Source organism: Oncorhynchus mykiss, chromosome 29 (assembly GCF_057628025.1).
Source record: "Oncorhynchus mykiss isolate SJ-2025 chromosome 29, ASM5762802v1, whole genome shotgun sequence".
In the NCBI taxonomy this organism is placed as follows: domain Eukaryota; kingdom Metazoa; phylum Chordata; class Actinopteri; order Salmoniformes; family Salmonidae; genus Oncorhynchus; species Oncorhynchus mykiss.
The window spans coordinates 40,805,591-40,820,626 of NC_143050.1; the positions used below are offsets into that span (position 1 = coordinate 40,805,591).

At 44.8% G+C, this 15,036-nt stretch overlaps 1 protein-coding gene across 12 annotated transcripts in view; it reads right to left on the minus strand.

Moving 5' to 3' along the window:
* The window catches only part of fcho2 (FCH and mu domain containing endocytic adaptor 2), a 95,477-nt gene that overhangs the window by 12,472 nt on the left and 67,969 nt on the right, over positions 1 to 15,036 (minus strand). For 3 of the 12 annotated variants that reach the window (XM_090227200.1, XM_090227199.1, XM_090227203.1), the window contains exons 18-21: positions 9,417 to 9,529; positions 9,067 to 9,199; positions 8,459 to 8,518; positions 7,624 to 7,735 (exon numbers count right to left, since the gene is read on the minus strand). In XM_090227200.1, coding sequence (XP_090083326.1) covers positions 7,624 to 7,735; positions 8,459 to 8,518; positions 9,067 to 9,199; positions 9,417 to 9,529 — 418 coding nt within the window. Of the gene's footprint in view, positions 1 to 7,623; positions 7,736 to 8,458; positions 8,519 to 8,753; positions 8,841 to 9,066; positions 9,200 to 9,416; positions 9,530 to 11,639; positions 12,255 to 15,036 lie in introns of all 12 variants that reach the window. The other 9 variants (XM_090227192.1, XM_090227196.1, XM_090227198.1 and 6 more) reach the window with 5 other exon arrangements.

The following is a 15,036-nucleotide window of genomic DNA, read 5'->3' on the forward strand; positions in this document are numbered from 1 at the left end:
ATAAAAGTAACAAGTAATTAAAGAGCAGCAGTAAAATAACAATAGCGAGACTACCAGTTAGTTCAGGTAATATGTACATACAGTTGAAGTCAGAAGTTTACATAAACCTTAGCCAAATACATTTAAACTCAGTTTTTCACAATTCCTGACATTTAATCCAAGTAAAAATTCCCTGTCTTAGGTCAGTTAGGATCACCACTTTATTTTAAGAATGTGACATTTTAGAAAAATAGTAGAGTATTATTTATTATTTATTTCACATTCCCAGTGGGTCAGAAGTTTACATAGACTCTATTAGTATTTGGTAGCATTGCCTTTAAATTGTTTAACTTCGGTCAAAAGTTTCAATAGCCTTCCACAAGCTTCCCACAAAAAGTTTGGTGAATTTTGGCCCACTCCTGACAGAGCTGGCGTAACTGAGACAGGTTTGTCGGCCTCCTTGCTCGCACAAGCTTTTTCAGTTCTGCCCACAAATTTTCTATAGGATTGAGGTCAGGGCTTTGTGATGTCCACTCCAATACCTTGACTTTGCTGTCCTCAAGCCATTTTGCCACAACTCTGGAAGTATGCTTGGGGTCATTGTCCATATAGAATATCAATTTAGACCCAAGCTTTAGACCCAAGACCCAAGCTTTAACTTCCTGACTGATGTCTTGAGATGTTGCTTCAATATATCCACGTAATTGTCCATCCTCATTATGCCATCAATTTTGTGAAGTGCACCAGTCCCTCCTGCAGCAAAGCACCCCCACAACATGATGCTGCCACCCCCGTGCTTCACGGTTGGGATGGTGTTCTTCGGCTTGCAAGCCTCCCCCTTTGTCCTCCAAACATAACGATGGTCATTATGGCCAAACAGTTCTATTTTTGTTTCATCAGACCAGAGGAGATTTATAAAAAAAGTACAATCTTTGTCCCCATTTGCAGTTGCAAATTGTACTCTGGCTTTTTAATGGCGGTTTGGAGCAGTAGCTTCTTCATTGCTGAGTGGCCTTTCAGGTTATGTCGATATAGGACTTGTTCAAATCAAATCAAATTTTATTTGTCACATACACATGGTTAGCAGATGTTAATGCGAGTGTAACGAAATGCTTGTGCTTCTAGTTCCGACAATGCAGTAATAACAAGTAATCTAACTAACAATTCCAAAACTACTGTCTTGTACACAGTGTAAGGGGATAAAGAATATGTACATAAGGATATATGAATGAGTGATGGTACAGAGCAGCATAGGCAAGATACAGTAGATGGTATCGAGTACAGTATGTACAAATGAGATGAGTATGTAAACAAAGTGGCATAGTTTAAAGTGGCTAGTGATACATGTATTACATAAGGATACAGTCGATGATATAGAGTACAGTATAACGTATGCATATGAGATGAATAATGTAGGGTAAGTAACATTATATAAGGTAGCATTGTTTAAAGTGGCTAGTGATATATTTACATCATTTCCCATCAATTCCCATTATTAAAGTGGCTGGAGTTGAGTCAGTGTCAGTGTGTTGGCAGCAGCCACTCAGTGTTAGTGGTGGCTGTTTAACAGTCTGATGGCCTTGAGATAGAAGCTGTTTTTTAGTCTCTCGGTCCCAGCTTTGATGCACCTGTACTGACCTCGCCTTCTGGATGATAGCGGGGTGAACAGGCAGTGGCTCGGGTGGTTGATGTCCTTGATGATCTTTATGGCCTTCCTGTGACATCGGGTGGTGTAGGTGTCCTGGAGGGCAGGTAGTTTGCCCCCGGTGATAGGTTGTGCAGACCTCACTACCCTCTGGAGAGCCTTACGGTTGAGGGCGGTGCAGTTGCCATACCAGGCGGTGATACAGCCCGCCAGGATGCTCTCGATTGTGCATCTGTAGAAGTTTGTGAGTGCTTTTGGTGACAAGCCGAATTTCTTCAGCCTCCTGAGGTTGAAGAGGCGCTGCTGCGCCTTCTTCACGATGCTGTCTGTGTGAGTGGACCAATTCAGTTTGTCTGTGATGTGTATGCCGAGGAACTTAAAACTTGCTACCCTCTCCACTACTGTTCCATCGATGTGGATAGGGGGGTGTTCCCTCTGCTGTTTCCTGAAGTCCACAATCATCTCCTTAGTTTTGTTGACGTTGAGTGTGAGGTTATTTTCCTGACACCACACTCCGAGGGCCCTCACCTCCTCCCTGTAGGCCGTCTCGTCGTTGTTGGTAATCAAGCCTACCACTGTTGTGTCGTCCGCAAACTTGATGATTGAGTTGGAGGCGTGCGTGGCCACGCAGTCGTGGGTGAACAGGGAGTACAGGAGAGGGCTCAGAACGCACCCTTGTGGGGCCCCAGTGTTGAGGATCAGCGGGGAGGAGATGTTGTTGCCTACCCTCACCACCTGGGGGCGGCCCGTCAGTAAGTCCAGTACCCAGTTGCACAGGGCGGGGTTGAGACCCAGGGTCTCGAGCTTGATGACGAGCTTGGAGGGTACTATGGTGTTGAATGCCGAGCTGTAGTCGATGAACAGCATTCTCACATAGGTATTCCTCTTGTCCAGATGGGTTAGGGCAGTGTGCAGTGTGGTTGAGATTGCATCGTCTGTGGACCTATTTGGGCGGTAAGCAAATTGGAGTGGGTCTAGGGTGTCAGGTAGGGTGGAGGTGATATGGTCCTTGACTAGTCTCTCAAAGCACTTCATGATGACGGATGTGAGTGCTACGGGGCGGTAGTCGTTTAGCTCAGTTACCTTAGCTTTCTTGGGAACAGGAACAATGGTGGCCCTCTTGAAGCATGTGGGAACAGCAGACTGGTATAGGGATTGATTGAATATGTCCGTAAACACACCGGCCAGCTGGTCTGCGCATGCTCTGAGGGCGCGGCTGGGGATGCCGTCTGGGCCTGCAGCCTTGCGAGGGTTAACACGTTTAAATGTCTTACTCACCTCGGCTGCAGTGAAGGAGAGACCGCATGTTTTCGTTGCAGGCCGTGTCAGTGGCACTGTATTGTCCTCAAAGCGGGCAAAAAAGTTATTTAGTCTGCCTGGGAGCAGGACATCCTGGTCCGTGACTGGGCTGGATTTCTTCCTGTAGTCCGTGATTGACTGTAGACCCTGCCACATGCCTCTTGTGTCTGAGCCGTTGAATTGAGATTCTACTTTGTCTCTGTACTGACGCTTAGCTTGTTTGATAGCCTTGCGGAGGGAATAGCTGCACTGTTTGTATTCGGTCATGTTACCAGACACCTTGCCCTGATTAAAAGCAGTGGTTCGCGCTTTCAGTTTCACGCGAATGCTGCCATCAATCCACGGTTTCTGGTTAGGGAATGTTTTAATCGTTGCTATGGGAACGACATCTTCAACGCACGTTCTAATGAACTCACACACCGAATCAGCGTATTCGTCAATGTTGTTGTCTGACGCAATACGAAACATGTCCCAGTCCACGTGGTGGAAGCAGTCTTGGAGTGTGGAGTCAGCTTGGTCGGACCAGCGTTGGACAGACCTCAGCGTGGGAGCCTCTTGTTTTAGTTTCTGTCTGTAGGCAGGGATCAACAAAATGGAGTCGTGGTCAGCTTTTCCGAAAGGGGGGCGGGGCAGGGCCTTATATGCGTCGCAGAAGTTAGAGTAACAATGATCCAAGGTCTTTCCACCCCTGGTTGCGCAATCGATATGCTGATAAAATTTAGGGAGTTTTGTTTTCAGATTAGCCTTGTTAAAATCCCCAGCTACAATGAATGCAGCCTCCGGATGAATGGTTTCCAGTTTGCAAAGAGTTAAATAAAGTTCGTTCAGAGCCATCGATGTGTCTGCTTGGGGGGGGATATATACGGCTGTGATTATAATCGAAGAGAATTCTCTTGGTAGATAATGCGGTCTACATTTGATTGTGAGGAATTCTAAATCAGGTGAACAGAAGGATTTGAGTTCCTGTATGTTTCTTTCATCACACCATGTCGCGTTAGTCATAAGGCATACGCCCCCGCCCCTCTTCTTACCAGAAATATGTTTGTTTCTGTCAGCGCGATGTGTGGAGAAACCCGTTGGCTGCACCGCTTCGGATAGAGTCTCTCCAGTGAGCCACGTTTCCGTGAAGCAAAGAACGTTACAGTCTCTGATGTCCCTCTGGAATGCTACCCTTGCTCGGATTTCATCAACCTTGTTGTCAAGAGACTGGACATTGGCAAGAAGAATGCTAGGGAGTGGTGCACGGTGTGCCCGTCTCCGGAGTCTGACCAGAAGACCGCCTCGTTTCCCTCTTTTTCGGAGTTGTTTTTTTTTGGGGTCGCTGCATGGAATCCACTCCGTTGTCCTGTTTGTAACGCAGAACACAGGATCCGCGTCGCGAAAAACATATTCTTGGTAGTACTGATGGTGAGTTGATGCTGATCTTATATTCAGTAGTTCTTCTCGACTGTATGTAATGAAACCTAAGATGACCTGGGGTACTAATGTAAGAAATGTAAGAAAACAAAAAACTGCATAGTTTCCTAGGAACGCGAAGCGAGGCGGCCATCTCTGTCGGCGCCGGAACTTCATTGCTGAGTGGCCTTTCAGGTTATGTCGATATAGGACTTGTTTTACTGTGGATATAGATTATTTTGCACCGTTTCCTCCAGCATCTTCACAAGGTCTTTTGCTGTTGTTCTGGGATTGATTTGCCCTTTTCGAACCAAAGTACGTTCATCTCTAGGAGACAGAACGCGTCTCCTTCCTGGGCGGTATGACGGCAGCGTGGTCCCCTGTTTATACTTGCATACTATTGTTTGTACAGATGAACGTGTTACCTTCAGGCGTTTGGATATTGGTCCCAAGGATGAATCAGACTTGTGGAGGTCTATAATTGTTTTTCTGAGGTCTTGGCTGATTTCTTTAGATTTTCCCATGATGTAAAGCAAAGAGGCACTGAAGATAGGCCTTGAAATACATCCACAGGGACACCACCAATTGACTCAAATGATGTCAATTAGCCTATCAGAAGCTTCTAAAGCCATGACATAATTTTCTGGAATTTCCCAAGCTGTTTAAAGGCACAGTCAACTTAGTGTATGTAAACTTCTGACCCACTGGAATTGTGAAACAGTGAATTATAAGTGAAATAATTTGTCTGTAAACAATTGTTGGAAAAATGACTTGTGTCATGCACAAAGTAGATGTCCTAAACGACTTGTCAAAACTATAGTTTGTTAACAAGCCATTTGTGGAGTGGTTGAAAAACCACTCCACAAATAGCTTTAACCAACCTAAGTGTTTGTAAATTTCCGACTTAAACTGTACATGTAGGTAGAGTTATTAAAGTGACATGCATAGATGATAACAACAAAGAGTAGCCGCGGTGTAAAAGAGGGGGAGGGGCAATGCAAATAGTCTGGGTAGCCATTTGATTAGGTGTTCAGGAGTCTTATGGCTTGGGGGTAGAAGCTGTTTAGAAGCCTCTTGGGCCTAGACTTGGCGCTCTGGTACCGCTTGTCGTGCAGTAGCAGAGAGAACAGTCTATGACTAGGGTGGCTGGAGTCTGACAATTTTCAGGGCCTTCTTCTGACACCGCCAGGTATAGAGGTCCTGGATGGCAGGAAGCTTGGCCCCGTTCGCACTACCCTCTGTAGTGCCTTGTGGTCGGAGGCCGAGCAGTTGCCATACCAGGCAGTGATGCAACCAGTGTTCTCGATGGTGCAGCTGTAGAACCTTTTGAGGATCTGAGGACCCATGACAAATCGTTTCAGTCTCCTGAGGGGGAATAGTTTTTGTCGTGCCCTCTTCACGACTGTCTTTGTGTGCTTGGACCATGTTAATTTGTTGGTGATGTGGACACCAAGGAACTCGAAGCTCTCAACCTGCTCCACTGCAGCCCCGTCGATGAGAATGGGGGCGTGCTCGGTCCTCATTTTCCTGTAGTCCACAATCATCTCCTTTGTCTTGGGCAATTCCAGTCATCGAGGGCCTGATTGGTGTCACAGTTTGCCCCCGCCAACACACCTTACTCCAACAATAACCTAATCGTGATCATAAGCATTGGTGCTTATGTTTATTGCAAATAATTTGGCCTGCGGGTTGATATGCATCTGATGCGTATGCTAAAGAGGATGCCCGGAAACGTTCTCTATCTAGCCTAGCGGGTTCTATTGTTAAACCTGTGCTCTTCACTATGCACCTGAGCGGCACAGCAGAGTGTTAACTCAAAGGGTTAAACATCTGCCCACTAGTCCAGTCTATCACAGTACTGTACCTTTAATGGAATTGTAGTCCAAGGCAGTGCACAGTCTCAGTCTTAGTTAGTCCACTCGTTTAACTCCAAATGTAACTCATCCACGTCTAAATTCGACCCTGTACAACTCAGGCCAAGGCTACCTCAGTCCAAATGTAAACAAGGCCCGGTAGTCTAGCCCCATCCCAGTCTGCTGTGGTGTGGTCCACGTGTGAGCCCCAACCCTGCCCTGTGTGTCCACTGTACTGCTTATGAAATGTTCCATTTGCTAATCCCTGCAAAAATAATCATTTTGCACAGCAGCAATCTAACAGCAGTTAACCAATAAAAGGGTGTATGTTTTCTATGTCCCAGACTATAATCTGCCCCATGTGGGTTATCCACTATGAAAGAGTAATGTCGGTCAAACCAAAATCATTGCACGCACAGACGCACAGAGACGCACACAGACAGATGCACACAAACAGACGCACACAGACAGACAGACAAACAAACGCAGACAGACAGACAGACAGACAAACAAACGCAGACAGACAGACAGACAGACAGACAGACAGACACACAGACAGACAGACAGACGCACAGTCAGACAGACAGACGCACAGTCAGACAGACAGACGCACAGTCAGACAGACAGACGCACAGTCAGACAGACAGGCGCACAGTCAGACAGACAGACGCACAGTCAGACAGACAGACGCACAGTCAGACAGACAGACGCACAGTCAGACAGACAGACGCACAGACAGACGCACAGACAGACGCACAGTCAGACAGACGCACAGTCAGACAGACGCACAGACAGACAGAAGCACAGACAGACAGACGCACAGTCAGACAGACGCACAGTCAGACAGACGCACAGTCAGACAGACGCAGTCAGACAGACCCACAGACAGACAGACAAACGCACAGGCAGACAGACAAACGCACAGGCAGACAGACAAACGCACAGGCAGACAGACAGACAAATGCACAGGCAGACGCACAGACAGGCGCACAGACAGGCGCACAGACAGGCGCACACGCACACAGACAGAGAGGCACACAGACGCACATAGACAGACAGGCGCACACAGACAGACAAACGCACAGACAGACAGAGACAGACAGACAGAGAGAGACAGAGAGAGACAGACAGAGAGAGACAGACAGAGAGAGACAGACAGGCTCGTCATGAGTGTGTGAAGTATGGAGCAAATTTTTACTTTAATATTCGTGTAACATATTATGTGCATGGACGAGTTGAATAGCTATATGCAGCAGTAAATGCAGTGCAACAATGGTTGTTCATAGTGTGTGTACGCGTTTGTGTGTACAGTGATATGTGTGTGTGTGTGTGTGTGTGTCTATGTGCAAGGTGTGTGTTTACTTGCGTGCAGGTTGTGTGTTCGTGCTTGGGTGCTGTGTGTGTTAGGCCCAGGCTAGCTCTCTGTGCTGTAGGTGGTCATGTGAGACTCACTTAGTGGGATCAGCTCCTTTGAAGTAGGCATTAACAGACTCTGTGAAGGCCACAGCGATGGGCAAGGCATCCTGGGATGCCAGGGTCACCGGGCTGGGACCGCGAGATGTCCCTGACAGAGGGAGGGAAAGAAAGAAAGAAAGAAAGAAAGAAAGAAAGAAAGAAAGAAAGAAAGAAAGAGGAGGGAGAGGGAGTTGTGGGGGATAGAGAGGGAGAGAGATAAAGAAAGATCAAATGAGTGTACTGTTATGACTGAAGTGTACAGTTCAATTGAACTTTGAGATCAAAACGAGAAAGGCTCACACTCATTCATGCAACAGACAACACAACCTGAAGAACACAGTTAATTTATTACATAATAAGGTCATTCATTAAATTATATCATTAAGGAAAATAGGCTAATAATCATTCCATTATTTCAGAGGAAAAGTACATTTAAAAAATCCCAAGACATTACATGCCAAAACAAATCACACCTCTCTAGGAATTAAATGTTCTAGATATGGGTAAAATATGATGTATTGTTATGAATTATTATAAAAGTACCATTGGAATTAATTACTGTCTGGGATTCTTTGAGTAAGAACTGTTAAACACTGCAATTAACTTCCAGCCTTTAAATGATTTGTTATTTAACAGAACACAACCATGCTTTACGGTTTGTTGATTACATGGACGTTCACAGTGAGAGACGGGCGTATGCTGACAGACGCGTTGAGAAGAGAGATACATTTCATAAGCAGGCAGACAGAGATTAGACAGCCAATCCGAGTGGCCGTTGTTAGTGTGTCACACACAGAGAGGCGTGTCCGGGCTATTTGACCACACCCCCTACCTGCAGGCGTTTCACAGCGCTTCTCAAAGGTGGGCAGCTTCCCAATGAAACCATCATCCTCTTTAAAGGGCCCAACAAAAGAAAAGAAAGAGGAAAGACACAAAAACCCCCAAGAACGTGGTGAGATGAGGTGAGATGATGACACAGGGCAATGGGCTCCAAACCAACACACCTGGGTGTGAATGTGAGCATGTGTACGAAATCAGGATGGGTGACAAACCCTAAAGACACACTGTGTGCATTAGGTGATTTACGGAGTGACAGTGAGGTTGGAGGTGGGAGAAAGGAGACTCACTTTGGCTGAGGAGAAACAGAGGAGAGGGAGAAAGGAGGAACTCTGGTTCCGGAGAGGAGCGGGAGAGACGAAAGGTATGCTCAGACCCTGTGAGGAGGAGAGGTGTGAGGGAAGGAGAGAAGCCCAATAAGATTTAAAGACAAGAAGTGGGGTTAGGTCAGGTGAGAGTGGAGGAGAGGAAACAAGCTGAGATTTGTTTGAGAGGAAAGGACGTTGTTAAGAAATGTGAATCGCAGTAGAGGAGGTGAAAGGAGAAGACTGTAAAGAGGAGGTACAGAGAAGGGAAGGTCATGGAGCTTGGTCATGTTCTTACCCACGGTGGGTGTGTTGGAGGCACTGAGGGAGGCGGTGGAGGACAGGGAGGAGGAGCTCTCTGCCCGGGCGAGGGGAGCAGCCAGAGTAAGACTGGCGTTGGACAACGTCTTTGGCGGGCTGAACGGCCGCACCTGGTTGGATAGACCACACAAACCCGTAAATTTAACCAATAGTAACGGATATGGCACGCTAACCCCATTCAGGGTACTGTATATAGCAAGAGTGAAAAACTCCAAATAAATGTAGTCCACTATCATTAATTAAAAGAGAATGGTTTCATCAATCAATGCTCTAATGCACAAAGATATATGTTAGATACTGGGCAGATACTCTGCTGGAGATACTCACAATTTCAGTGATTCCTGTGAGTTTTCCTGTGGGTAGTTTGGGTCTGGAGGAGGGTCGTGGAGGAGGCACCAGGGCTCCAGCTAGAGGAGTATTGGGTCTGGCCAGGGCAGGCACTGCAGAGGGACGGGGAGGAAGGGGTAGAGAGGGTCAATCATAGACTAAAAGCAGAAGTGAGCTACGGAATGATAAGATAACGCCATGCTGCAATACTTGTGATGTACAGTGCCTTGCGAAAGTATTCGGCCCCCTTGAACTTTGCGACCTTTTGCCACATTTCAGGCTTCAAACATAAAGATATAAAACTGTATTTTTTTTGTGAAGAATCAACAACAAGTGGGACACAATCATGAAGTGGAACGACATTTATTGGATATTTCAAACTTTTTTAACAAATCAAAAACTGAAAAATTGGGCGTGCAAAATTATTCAGCCCCTTTACTTTCAGTGCAGCAAACTCTCTCCAGAAGTTCAGTGAGGATCTCTGAATGATCCAATGTTGACCTAAATGACTAATGATGATAAATACAATCCACCTGTGTGTAATCAAGTCTCCGTATAAATGCACCTGCACTGTGATAGTCTCAGAGGTCCGTTAAAAGCGCAGAGAGCATCATGAAGAACAAGGAACACACCAGGCAGGTCCGAGATACTGTTGTGAAGATGTTTAAAGCCGGATTTGGATACAAAAGGAGCACTGTGCAAGCGATAATATTGAAATGGAAGGAGTATCAGACCACTGCAAATCTACCAAGACCTGGCCGTCCCTCTAAACTTTCAGCTCATACAAGGAGAAGACTGATCAGAGATGCAGCCAAGAGGCCCATGATCACTCTGGATAAACTGCAGAGATCTACAGCTGAGGTGGGAGACTCTGTCCATAGGACAACAATCAGTCGTATATTGCACAAATCTGGCCTTTATGGAAGAGTGGCAAGAAGAAAGCCATTTCTTAAAGATATCCATAAAAAGTGTTGTTTAAAGTTTGCCACAAGCCACCTGGGAGACACACCAAACATGTGGAAGAAGGTGCTCTGGTCAGATGAAACCAAAATGGAACTTTTTGCCAACAATGCAAAACATTATGTTTGGCGTAAAAGCAACACAGCTCATCACCCTGAACACACCATCCCCACTGTCAAACATGGTGGTGGCAGCATCATGGTTTGTGCCTGCTTTTCTTCAGCAGGGACAGGGAAGATGGTTAAAATTGATGGGAAGATGGATGGAGCCAAATACAGGACGATTCTGGAAGAAAACCTGATGGAGTCTGCAAAAGACCTGAGACTGGGACGGAGATTTGTCTTCCAACAAGACAATGATCCAAAACATGAAGCAAAATCTACAATGGAATGGTTCAAAAATAAACATATCCAGGTGTTAGAATGGCCAAGTCAAAGTCCAGACCTGAATCCAATCGAGAATCTGTGGAAAGAACTGAAAACTGCTGTTCACAAATGCTCTCCATCCAACCTCACTGAGCTCGAGGTGTTTTGCAAGGAGGAATGGGAAAAAAATGTCAGTCTCTCGATGTGCAAAACTGATAGAGACATACCCCAAGCGACTTACAGCTGTAATCGCAGCAAAAGGTGGCACTACAAAGTATTAACTTAAGGGGGCTGAATAATTTTGCACGCCCAATTTTTCAGTTTTTGATTTGTTAAAAAAGTTTGAAATATCCAATAAATGTCATTCCACTTCATGATTGTGTCCCACTTGTTGTTGATTCTTCACAAAAAAATACAGTTTTATATCTTTATGTTTGAAGCCTGAAATGTAGCAAAAGGTCGCAAAGTTCAAGGGGGCCGAATACTTTCGCAAGGCACTGTACTTCTGATGGAATTCGAAAAAACAGGTTCAGTGAATTTAAACTTCTTAGTCAACAGAATCTCTCAAAGTAATGCAAAATCATGCATCAAATGCAGAAGTCACGACATGCAAATTCCAAATCATAGAATACAAACATAAAAAAATGAACATAGCTCACAAAACTTTAGGTTAACAATTCTCTAAAGGCAAACAAGCATATGCCCCGCAAAACAAAAACACACAAATACAAATGTATTATTCAACCAAAAAATATTGTAAATAAGATCAAAAGAACAACATTGTTATGAAAAGTTGGACATTTCAAACTGAAAAGACAATTTTAAGAAGTTGAAAAAAAACTCAAGTCAAAACTTCACTCAGACAAAAAAAATGTGTTTATGGCATGCTAGAGGTTACCGTTGTTTGTTTGGCTAGCTGCTGAGGCTACCATCCCCTCTGTCAGTGCTGATAACACCTCCGAGACACAGGAGGCGCTGTCCTCCACAACCCCACTGCTCAGCGGCATCTTGTTATAGGGGTCAGCGGGGTCCTCAGAGAAGAAACGGATGGACCGACCAGACTGGACCCTGTCAATAGGGGGGTTAGACTGGGTCCTGCTGGTAGAGGGATTTGACTGGGTCCGGTCATGGCTGACCGGGCCTGTACTTGTACCAGGACCGCAACTCTGTTGGCGTCGGAATGGCACAAAGTCATCGTTGAAGGCTATCCACTGGCTCTGGGACCAGGAGAATGCTGACTGGTCCTCTCCCTGAGGGAGCCTGGCTGTGGCTGCAGGGGTTGGGGTTGGATCCTGGGGGTCTATGGGCTCAGCCTGCCGGGTGATGGGGGCACTCTGGGCCCGGGCTGGGATGGGCTTCAGAGCCAGGAAGGGGTCGTCCGGTGAGGCCTCCCATGGAGAGAAGGTATTAGTGGTGGTGGAGGCAAGGGGAGGGAGAGGGGTGACCTCTCCTTTGGTCTGCAGGCTGTCTGCCAGTGGGGGAGAGGAGAGCTCCCGTTGTAATATCACTTCAGCTGTGAGGGGCGCAGGAGAGTCCAGGGTGGGGCAGAATGATAGACACATGCCACAGATTAAGGAGAATGAACCAAAGATATTCATGCAAAACATCTTTACATTCCTACCTAATCAGGTGAATGATAATGACAAGGAGAAGTAATCAACATTTTAAAATGAATAGATTTGATAGATAGTTTTTCATTATTATGACCACCCCACATTATAATTGAAAGAGGAAGTGTAAACTCTAACATAGCCTATTAGCTAGAAAGGTGACTCCAAACACATGTTCACTACGAGCAGCTGTTTAACTGGTTAAAACAAAGGTTAGCCATGTGTTGGCAAAAATGTGTCAAGAGAGCTTACCAGCAGCCAGCGACACTTGTCGCAATGGTGCTTTATCAAAGCCTATGTCGGATACTCCAGTGAGTGTAATTTGCTCAATATTAGGAGTTGAGAAACAAACACACACACACACTATATTTTTGTCCATTAAAATAACATCAAATTGAAATACAGTGTAGACATTGTTAATGTTGTAAATTACTATTGTAGCTAGGAACGGCAGATTTTTTATGGAATATCTACATAGGCGTACAGAGGCCCATAATCAGCAACCATCACTCCCGTGTTCCAATGGCACACTGTGTTAGCTTATCCAAGTGTATCATTTTAAAAGGCTAATTGATCATTAGAAAACCCTTTTGCAATTACATTAGCACAGCTGAAAACTGTAGTTCTGATTAAAGAAGCAATAAAACCTGCCTTCTTTAGACTAGTTGAGTATCTGGAGCATCAGCATTTGTGGGTTCGATTACAGGCTCAAAATGGACAGAAACAAATCAGCTCGGGGATTTGAACTTGCAACCTTTCGGTTACTAGTCCAACGCTCTGACCACTATCTGTCGTTCTGCCCCTGAACAGGCAGTTAACCCACTTCCCAGGCCATTATTGAAAATAAGAATTTGTTCTTAACTGACTTGCCTAGTTAAATAAAGGTAAAACATTTGAAACAATTTTTTTAATTGAACAAACCAGTAGCGTAGTTTTCTTTTTTTTGTCACCAATTCAAAGAACAGGGCTTTATAATCCTTACACGCAGTGACTTTCATAATAATAAAAAATGGTTTCCATCTAAACCATTGAAACATTAAATCCAACCCTGCTATGAGACAGCCAGGCTTAGTTCACTGTGAACTGCAATCAAATGCAATCTCTGTGCAACATTAGGCAATGTGAGTATCAGGCTATGATAGGAATGCCTGACATGTTTAAAATGTAACTGTGAAGGGTTGGTTGTGGGTAATAAATGTGTTAGAGGATTACAGCTGGTTGAGGGGAGCTCAGTTACTCGGACTGTTTGGTGTTAGGTCATCACACCTTGCAGACACGCAGCGTCACACAGAGCTCTCAGCGTATCAAAGCGTAGCAGGGCCTTTCAATCTACCACTGTTTAAATTAGCTATCTTGCTCACTGGCTTGATTTAAAAAAAAGTAAACATAGCTACAACTCATAACTATGAAATCCTACGATAACAGAGTGGATTTTTGGAGAGAGACAAACAAAGCAAATTTTGACACAAAACGTGTTCATTTGAAAAACCAAAAATGCCACCAAAAAACACAAGCAATTGCATCGAATGTCGGATGCCATGTAAAGGATATTTGTAAGTGAGGTTAGACAGTTGAAAAGCTATTGGATACTTGGAAAACTATTTAGTACAGTGCAACCATACTGCTTTAAAGAGGGGCAGCTAAGATGTTACCTGGCTACCCTGGTAGAAAGACAGGGGACTTGTTAATGTGTCGAGGAGATAAAGGGATGGAGAGGAAAATACTAAATGTCTGAGGAGGAGGGGAGAAAGGGGGAGGATAAACACACATACAGACAGCAACAAAAAACAATAACACAGCAACCAAACCAAACACAAGACTGCAAATCTTACACAGAAAATGACTCAAAAATAACAAAAAGCAAAAGAACCAACTTCAAAGTTGGAAATAAATAATCAAACAACTATACATTCTTACAGGTTTCTCAAATGAACTGTTAGCAGTTCAGTAGCTGAATGTGATGAATGTGTTGTCGCCTGGAAAAGCCTGCATTGTACAGAGAGAGCTTAAAAAACATCACAGTATCTTAACCAGGGAACTTTATGCTGCTCTTTTGGCTTTTAAGCTAAGACCTTTGACAGTAACGAGATAGTGTTTGACAACATACGTGCCAGTGGGCCTTATAGCCAGCCCTCTGACCCAAACTAGGTGATATTAACTGTGGATTACGATTAGCCCAGGCAATGGATCAGTAACGTATGTAACGTACTATATGAACACACACACAGCCAGTCACACAATGGGCTGTGACGGTCTTGAAATTTTGTCAGCCAGTGACTGTCCCGTGGATCATTTTCATGCCAGCCAGGTAGGCTATACTCCTGTTGTAAAGAGAAGCAATGTGCTTAATATTAGGAAAGTTTAGAAAAATTATATAGTAGGCCTAGCCTATAGAAAGCTGATGGGATCCTCCTCTTTTTAATAGAGGCCATCACTCTGTTTTCTCACACAATTGCATAGCCTATAGAAATGTTGTGCAACATGAGCTCATGGGCTCTCATAAAGTGTTTGATTAGATTTTCGATCACATTTGCATTAATGTCAGAGTGATTAGAGGGACAATAGAGTGCTGAGTACCAGGCAGTTAGCAAGTTTGGTAGGCTACTAATTATCATGAGCAGCATCAGAGCTTGGAGTAGCCTAATTACCATTACTTTATTTAACCAGGTAGGCCAGTTGAGAACA